At 42.2% G+C, this 9,811-nt stretch overlaps 1 protein-coding gene across 1 annotated transcript in view; it reads left to right on the top strand.

Annotated features, from left to right (window-relative positions):
* The window catches only part of celf2 (cugbp, Elav-like family member 2), a 79,560-nt gene extending 70,303 nt beyond the window's left edge, over positions 1 to 9,257 (top strand). Inside the window, 3 exon segments of the mRNA XM_030342517.1 lie at positions 550 to 693; positions 1,336 to 1,511; positions 4,005 to 9,257. Of these exon segments, the coding sequence (XP_030198377.1) occupies positions 550 to 693; positions 1,336 to 1,463 (272 nt within the window). The 3' untranslated portion in view covers positions 1,464 to 1,511; positions 4,005 to 9,257.
* Positions 9,258 to 9,811: the final 554 nt, after the last annotated feature.

Below are 9,811 nucleotides of genomic sequence, written 5' to 3'. Positions count from 1 at the left end.
GAGCGTGGTGATGGTGGTGGTTTCAGGGATGGCGATGGACGTGATGGTGGAGATGGTGTTGAAATTCCTGTTGGAGGGTGGAGGTGGGGATGATGGGAGAATGATGTTGGTGCTGGTGTTGCGTGTGATGGATCTGGTGGTGTATAGGCTTGTCAGTGTTGATCGTGAAGGTGGTGTGTTGACGGGGGTCTGGGTGGAGTGGGAAAGTGTGTGTAACATTGAGTGTATTACCCAACCCTGCTCAGCCTCTGGAATGCGGTCGGGTCCAAGCACTTACCCCCACATTCACCCATGAAAAGACCCGCTAGTCTGCTCTGAACGGAGAATGGAGAGGCAGCAAAGGTTAAGAATGACTTGCCATCTTAATTGAGGAATGGTTAAACATTCAGTAGTTTGGTTTGGTCGGAGAAAGAATAAAACGCTGGCGTCCCTATCCAGATCAGGGTTCGGTCCCGAAAAAAAACTACTCTTGATGCTCCCTTCACTCCTCCGCCTCCACCCCTTTCACTAATCCTTCTCCTCCTCCTCCTCCTCCTCCTCCTCCTGCAGGTCCCGAAGGGGCCAACCTGTTCATCTACCACCTCCCCCAGGAGTTTGGTGACCAGGACATCCTGCAGATGTTCATGCCTTTCGGGAACGTGGTTTCGGCCAAAGTCTTCATCGACAAACAGACCAACCTGAGCAAGTGCTTCGGTAGGCTTCACATTCACACACAGGCACGCACACACGCAAACGCACGCACGCACGCAAGCACGGACACAAAAATGCACTCGCAAACCCACACAAACACACACACACACAAAAACAAACACACGCATATCCCATCTGCAAACCTAACAATTCCTATCCATCTTGTCTGCCCCTCCTCACTTTATCCTCACCTTTTTCTCTCCCTTTCTCTCTGTCTCTCACTCTCTATTCCACTCTTTCTCTCTCTCTCTCTCTCTCTCTCTCTCTCTCTCTCTCTCTCTCTCTCTCTCTCTCTCTCTCTCTCTCCCACATGCTCTTTTTCTTTCTCTCCATCTCCCCAACCCCCCATCCCTCCCTCCCACTTTATCTCCCCCAAAACTCTCTCTCTCTCTCCCCCAAAACTCTCTCTCTCCCATTCTCTCTCCCCAAACCCTCTCTCTCTCTCTCTCTCTCTCTCTCTCTCTCTCTCTCTCTCTCTCTCTCTCTCTCTCTCTCTCTCTCTCTCTCTCCCCCACACCCTCCTCCTCTGTTTCCCTCCCTCACTCTACCCCCACCCCTCTCTCTCTCTCTCTCTCTAACCCCCACCTGTCTCTCTCTCTCTCTCCCCCATCCGTCTCTCACTCTCTTCACCCCCAACCCCTCCAGGCTTCGTCAGCTACGACAATCCCGTGTCGGCGCAGGCCGCCATCCAGGCCATGAACGGCTTCCAGATCGGCATGAAGCGGCTGAAGGTGCAGCTGAAGCGCTCCAAGAACGACAGCAAGCCCTACTGATCCCTCCCCCGGTCCCCCCCCCGCCTCCCCCCTGTTAGCACTGCTAGGGTAAGTCCCTCCCCCCCCCCCCCCCCCCCCCCCCCCCCCCCCCCCCCCCCCCCCCCCCCCCCCCCCCACCCCCCAAATCCACCCTCGCTCTCTCTCCCTCCAACCCACCTTCCACCACAAACTCCACCACCTACTGCCAGCCACTTGCACCCCCCCACCCCCCAAACTCCCAGACCCCTCCCCCTTCTCCAGCTCCCCCCTCGCCACAACATTGCCAACCCCCCCCCCCCCCCCCACCACCACCACCACCAACACCTCCCCCCGGGCCACCGCCCTGGACAGGAACTAGCATGGGAGGGAGGGGGGGAGGGCGGAGAATGGGGGCCGGGGGGGGAAGGGGGCGCGTCCAATGAGAAAAACACCTTAAGGGAGACAAACACACACACACACGCACAAGCACACACACACAAACACACAAACAAACATGCCTTGTTTTCCTTATTTTGCGAAAGCTTTTTTTCCTATGTTCCTATGAGCCATTTGCTTATTATTTATTTATTATTATTTATTACGATTCATGATTTTCGTTTATTTTCGTTTCTTGACCCGCACGCTTCCATTGCCACCATTGTATATTTTATGGAATACAGTGGAAGACAGTAGCTATCTTGGGTTAGGTTTTTATTACTTGTATAATAGCTTTTTATGTATATATATATATATATATATATATATATATATATATATATATGTATATATATATATATATATATATATATATATATTAATATATATATATATTAAATATACAGTTAACATTAGTACATAGAATAGTTAGAATAGTGAAAATGGAAGTATACAGTATAAAACAACACAGGAGCCATATTTTTCCTTTTTTATGATCCTTTTTTTTCTTGAGCCTAAGGCCTTGCAGCAACACCTGAAGTAGTGAGTTCCTCCTGCGCGCATTGTACAATGATATGCACATTTGACCTTTGACCTCTGCTGTGTATTGGTCGTGGCCACTAATGGTTGCCGCTGAAGCCGAGCTAGCTTCTCGCTAGTTTTACGATAACATGAGCCTGTCGTAAAAATAAAAAGAGACACTATCCAGCAAGTTAATCGTTAAAAAAAACCACAATATTGTCTATTGACGTATTTTTGCTTCTCAGAATTAGAAACAAAAAACAAACTACATTATTTAATTATCTTATGGGTCAGCTTCAGTATGTTTTTTTGGTTGAAAGGATTAGTACACTTACAATTTAATGAAGGCTATCATTTAAATTGATTTAAAAAAAAAAAGTGTTAATGTGTCAGGGCAAGAGGGGTGGGTGGTCACTGAAAATACTTGATGTATCTTGAAAGTTAAAACAAATAATGATTCAAAGTACAGAAAGCCACAGGCCTGTAAATTTCATTTGTAAAAAAAAAAGCAGTTATATTTTTATACAGCATTTTTACTGCCTCAGATTAAATAAAAAAATGATTTATTTATTGCCTATCATTAAGATATCAGACTCCTAAAAAGATCCAGTGTCATTTAGACCAGACCCGTCGTGGAGAAGCGTCTCTGCGTTCTCCGATGTTTTGTGGCTGATTCTCTTTTGTTTTGTCCAAAGCGTACGAGTGCAGCACCATGTTAAACACCATAGCCTTTGGTCCACAAGAGATCACTTCACCTTCATCCCCCTCCCCCCCCTCCCCTCCCCTCCCCACAGACACACACACATACACAAACAAACACAAACACACACATATCCCCCCCCCCACACACACACACACCGAACACACTTTAACAAATCACGCACACACACACCTAACACACACCCACGTCTGTGCATCGCATCTGTTTGTGATTATCTCTCTCTCTCTTCCTCTCTTTCCCTCTCTCCCTCTCTCTCGTTTCTGTTTGCGTTCTTAACCACTCTCTCTCTCTCTCTCTTCCATCCATCCATCAGTAGTGGGACTCCACCTGTCCATCTCTCTCTACCTTTCCGTGCATTTTCGTTTCTACATTTTTTAATGTGTTATGCATTTATGTTTAGTTTTCTGTTTGTTTGTCTGTTTGTTTGCTTGTTCCAAGGGAAAAAAAATATTTATGAACAAATGTATCTCAAGTAACATCTTCCATCACTGCTCCTTAGTATAGCAGGTGCCATGGAAATAGCTCTGAGTGTTTTCTGTCGCAGTGGTTGTAGTCGAGACTAAGTCTGTATTTAACTTGTGTGCGCGTGTGTGTGTGTGTGTGGGTGTGTTTGTAAATGTGTATGCGTGTGTGTTTGTCCTTTATTTCTGTGTAGCATAGCCCTTAAAACGTAAACAATTATATTATAACTTTTTTGTCTTATTACTAATTAGACAAAAAATATTAAGCTAATTGCCAATTAACCTAGCCAGAACTGTTGTTAACGTTGCTGTTGCTGTTTGTTTGTCATTTGATGTTGTTGCTGTTGTTGTTCTCCTGATTTTAATGCTGTAGTTTAGTGTGGTGCTCCAGTCTGGCTCTGTGTGTGTGTAACTCTCTACTCTCCCCTGTTTTTCTCCCCTTAGAACCCATCTCCATGCCTGTTAGCTCATCGTTTGCCTAGCATGTCTCCGTGGCGCCAAAAACAAACAAAACACAACACAAAACCACTCAAAAAACAAAACAAAAAAACAAAAAAGAAAATTGTTCATCGTCGTCCCCCCGTAATTGTTTTTATTTTTTTTCAACTGTCTTTTTGTTTCTCTTGTTTTTTTACTGAGCTCACCAGATCATATCCTGGTCGCCGCCTACCGACCATCTTGAACTTTGAACTGTAAGGTTGACCTTGTAGATGTTCTGTTTGAGTTCTTTTTTCTTTGCATGTTACCTCATTTTGGATGTATTTCCTGGGAGGGTATGGTGGGGGGGGCGGGGCTTTCGTGGGATAGTAGGATTCACGTGAGAGGTTAGGATAGGTCAGACGGGGTCGGGATGGAAACATGCATCAATGTGAAGGAAGGAGGAGAAGAAAAAAAAACAAGTTAAAGCTGCATTCATACGAGAAAAAAAAGACTGAGAATTTTTTACGGACACAAACAACAAAAATGTAGTTTTGAAGTTAGTACAAAAAAAACATACGGCAAAAATATTTTCATTCAGTTTCATACCGATCCATTTGTTTTTTTCTTCTCTTGCTTTTCTTTGAGTTCATTTTTTTTCTGCTCTTTTTTTTGCGTTTCTTCTTTATTTAAAGTAAACTTGAAAGTTTGGTAGGGGGACTGGCGAGTGGTCTTGCTTCTGTCACCACTATAGCGACCTGAGGTCAGAAGCAGCCTGCCGCCAGTTTCTATATGGTAAAAAATAAGACTACTTCCAAACTGTTTTGAATTAAAAAATGAGACTGTCTGATCAATATTTAGGACTCTATCTCTCAGAGCACTCTCCTAATGGTTTTTACATTTTTCAGGCAGTGTAAAGTTTTTTGATAAGGCCATTTGAAGTGGCTCGGTTTCTCATTCAAAGTCTATATATAAAAAAACACTTTTTTCTAGAGTAGTTTAAAGGTAACAAAAAAAAGAAAAAAAAGACATTCGCCCTGTTTTGGGGGACGGGGGAGGGAGGGGAGAGATGCTACCTACTTGTGTCGCCTTTTCTGACCTAACTCACAGATAGACAATCCGTGGTTTAAATGCACATGACGAAATGACCTATATTTTCTACTGTGTAAATGTATAGAGAACAAAAAAAATGAATCTTAGATACCTGTATAACCCATGTTAACGTCGGTGCTCCTCGTAAGTCAATTTAGTTGTCGTTTCATCACCAAGTCTAACAGTCTTAAATGTCTCCTGTTTTTAAAGACTACAAAAAAAAACAATTTACTTGAACAATAGACAAAGCCTTCATATTACTAGAATTGTTCCTTATTTTACGTTTTCTCTCGTTTTGTTTTTAAAGGAGTCCCTATTTGCTAAAATTCTTGTTGGTTAATTAGCTATATAAAATTCCTAAAAATATATATAAATATAAATATATCTATATATATATCTATATATGATATGTCAGCTTGTGAAGCATCAATGTCATTATTTTATTTCTCCCGTGAGAAAAACAAATATTTAGATGTGTTTTGTTGTTCAGCAAAATGTCTTATAAAGAGAAAAAAAAAAAACAGATCAGTGGAACTTAGTGCCAAATTCTGAAGGTACTTCCTGCCTAGCGCGTCAGTGTATTTCTTGTGAAATTATTTGATAACATGGGTATTTTATTAAGTGTTTTGTATGAATCACTCATATTTAAAATATAGATTTAAAAAGAAGAGTTTGTTAAATTGCTATTCTGTGGTCTTGTTGCCTGAAAATGTCACGTTTGCTTTTTTTCCTCTTTGTAAAGTTGTACAAATGTGCCCATGTGTCATATATAAATATATATACATATATAAACGCACACGGCCAACACCAACACACAAACACACTCTCGTGCAAACCTCACAGTTTACTTTGTTGATGTGCTTGAGGGCCCCTGAGTGTGAAAGTCTCGTCAGTTATCGTTCCTCATCGGGATTGCGTACGTGCACAAACTCACACACGACCAAAAACTGCACACGAATACACAAATATTTTCAGTTTATTTTTTTTGATAACTCTTCAAAGCCTTACCATGAGTCTTGGCAGTCTTTGTCTTTCTCTCACTCTCGCTCTTTCTCTCCCTTTCTCTCTCCCAGCAATCTGCTCACTCTGTTTCACTCCTCGATCACGCTCACTCGTTTGCACACGCGCGCGGATTGGGAAGCAGATTTAGATTCTCTCTAAAACACACACGCGTCAGAGGACCACCGCGAGTCACACACAAAGCCTTATTTTAGGACAGGCCCCCCCCCCTTTGTCCGTGTTTTTGTTCGTTTTCGGAAACACTCCAACGGTAGTCGTCACGGTATGCCTCGCTAGTTTTTTTTTCGACATCCTCGAATGAGTCAGCCTGAAATATGTGTGTGTGTTCGCTTTAATGATGTAAGCACAGGGTAAGACGTTTGCATTGCTGGAAACAACCAGTAAACAAGCCTCAGTCTAAAACAACTAAAGCACACCGCCTTGATGGAGAGAGGGGCATTTTGTAGGCTCCAATGTCTTGACTTTTTATTTAGTCGACTGCTTTAGCTGCGTTTCTTCCCACCCCCCCCCCCCTCCCCAACCACTTTGTCATATATACAGTATATATATATACATATATATATATGGTGACTCTTGAAATTAGTTTTTAACTGTAACACTTCCTCTACTCTAATGCAGTGGTGCCGTGGGCCAAACCCAGTTGAACGATGCCCAAACGTGATGTTTTTAGTGTGTGACAGTTTACACGACACAGTATTGTCTAGTCCAACTGCCCCCCCACCCACCTGTCCTTCCACCACCACAGTTCCCCTCCCTGAAAGCCTAGTTTACGATCTGCAAAAAAACACAGAAAAACATGAAGGCAGCACTATTTTCTATAGAACCTCACCACCCGCCTTAACCAGGGATCTTCGTAACAGTATTGAAAGATGTTGTGTGTGGTGTCTGCCCATGTCTCGTTGCTTTATATGCTGTTATTAAGTGTCCATACGCCATTTTGTCCCCACCTGCTAGAAGAAAACAATAGGCGGCACTTTCCTCGTAGTCATTAACGGGGAGGAACAAGGAAAAAAAATTAAAAGCAGCTTAGAGAGGGCTTGTGTTATTTATTTATTTCTGTTGCTTCGGTTATTAGAGATGGTAGAGACGGGACTGTGTGGAGAGACATATTATTGGAATAGCAACAGGGGAAATCAAAACCTCTATTGGTTGGAGAGAAGGGGTCAAGTCTCCAACCTCCAAAAAAAACTGCGTCGGGCTAGGCCAGGAACGAACACAGCCCAGCCTTCATTACCCACGGTCCAAAGCCAAAAAACAAACAAATAAACAAACAGCAGGAGAGGTTTTCTAAATTGCATCTGAAAGCGAGAGCAGTGCCACGAACATAGCCATATCTACCTTAAATGAAAGCCAGCCAGGCTTTCCCCTGATCAATTAGTATTAATAGACCAATAACTTGTCTGAGATGGTTTAAAATGACGTCCCACAATGCACTGGAATCCGTCGCAGTGTTAAAACCCCCTCAGATTGGCCCAGTCAGGGATTCTTCGGGCGGTGAGATATACGATTGCACTTGAACGGACCACTTACACGCCCCTCACCCGATCAGACTCACCTCAACCACATCCCAATCGTTTATCTCCTTGTTTTGTTTCTATCGCACAATCGTCAAAGCAACAGAGACAGGGTCAATGCTGTTGACAGCATTTCTTGAAGAGTAAAATCGACTCACAACGCAGAACAAGTGACTCTGTAAACGCACGCGCGCGCACGCACGTACACACACAGTCGCGCGCGTCTGTTTGCGTCCTTTCTCTTCGTTTTCTTTTTGACGCCACTTGTCACTGTACTCGATTTGCTGTAATTTGCCAAATCTCAGCACTGCACACCGCCAGACGTTCGCGACACGGTGCTGTTTAGTCTGAAGCACCTGTCGTGTTTTACTTTATTTATTTTCCCGTGTTGGAGGGAGGGGGGGGGGGGGCGGGGGGTTCTGATGTCTTAAGCACAATTGTGTCCATTGCAGGAATCGCTGTCGAGTGTTTCACACTTCAGGGGCCGTCATCGCCGATGCTTGTTGTAATCTTTCTATCGTGTCACGTTTTAACTTCTCCGTTCTGCTATTTTTCTTTTTCAATTAGCCTATCTTAAGTGCTATTTATCAAACAATGGAAAAATTGAAAGGAAAAAAAAAGAAACTAAAAAAATGTGTTGTTACTTTGCATTATGGCTTACGTCAAGGATTTCCGGAGGAAAAAAAAATGTCTGTGCGTTCTTATCTCTTTCTGTGCCGTAAAAGAGCTTGTCATCTGTGGAATTAATGGATTATTTCTTTGTCGTTGTTTCATTTTGATTCTAAAAAGGATTTCGGTAGTTAAAAAGTGTTGTCTTGAGAGAAGCCAAAGTCAATGCATTTCAGTGGATCCTGTAAGCGTGATGTATGTTTGTTTGACAACACTTCTGGAATCTGTCATTGGATGGGATTTAAAAAGAAATAGTACAAAACATTGCAGGCTTTCCTATTTCTACAACTGATTGTACTTATGCATTTTGTACCAGTGGAACTTTTTATACTGGAGATTAAAGGATGCAACATAAAAAAAATCTTAGAAAAAAAAGCTGTGTGGTAGCCTGGTGATATGGCCTGAATCCTGACTGGACCCCCGAGTTTGATTTCCTGGCTGGCATCGAGAACGTTGGCTTTTGATATATACAAGATTTTCTAGAAAATCTTTGGCTTTATTTCATTAACTTTCCTTTCCTGTCACCTGAGTGTTGTTTTTTTGTTTCTATCTCCCTCCGCCTATTTTTGGTTTAGTCTCCTCTACTCTCCCCACAAATAGAGAGAGTAGGCGAGTAGTTTGGGTCCTATTTCTTTGTTGGAGAAGAGTTTATAAATAGTTCTAGCAAGTTTGTCAATACAACCCGCGGTAAGTTTCATTTGACTTCTGTATTGTGTCGTCTACATGATAAGACAATTATAGAAAAAGAAGGAATAGAAATATTTAGTCACCTTCAGTGGATTAATGTATTAGTTTAATAAAGAAGATTTTGTTCTCTCTTTTTGTTTGCTTTTAGCTGTTTAAGATTTCTCTGGTTTCACTTCTTGTCCTTCTGTGTGATCTTAACTGTGTAGCTAAAGCGGTCAGAATTATTTTTGTAAACGTATGTTCTTGTGTGATGCAGTTTTTTGCTTCTGTCCCCTATATTAAACCATTTTTCCTAATACTCGTCTCTGTGTGTGTGTGTTGGTATGTTTCGGTGCGCGTCTGTTGTTTGTTGCTATTTCACAGTCACCGTCTTCTATCTCTCTCTCTGTTTTCTGTTTCTTTGACTCAGTTAACAGTCGATTCCATCTTCAGTCCACATTCAACATAGTCAATATACATCATGGTGTGGATGTATATTACTGTGAGACACAAGTAACATTGTGGCCTTTAAAGAATATATATACTATATATATATATATATTTGTGTGTATATATATATAATATATATATGTATATATCAATAAATGTTTTTGTGTATATATAGATATGTGTGTATACATACACACACATACTTTGACATTGACATTTCAGACAGCGAAGACTTGGAATTCATGGCTTGAAACATTCAAGGTGTTCAAAACTTAACTGTGGATGTGGCTCCGATAACACAGGATGGCTTACAGTAATTGGATGATGATTTAAGATAAAGGGGTGGAAACCTTCTGTGTTTCCTGATAAGGGAACAAGCTGCTATTGGCTGCCGAGTGTTCCCTCGTCAGGGATTGCCTTGCA

Source organism: Gadus morhua, chromosome 19 (assembly GCF_902167405.1).
Source record: "Gadus morhua chromosome 19, gadMor3.0, whole genome shotgun sequence".
NCBI classification, from domain to species: domain Eukaryota; kingdom Metazoa; phylum Chordata; class Actinopteri; order Gadiformes; family Gadidae; genus Gadus; species Gadus morhua.
This window is presented reverse-complemented; position numbering and strand designations above follow the sequence as displayed.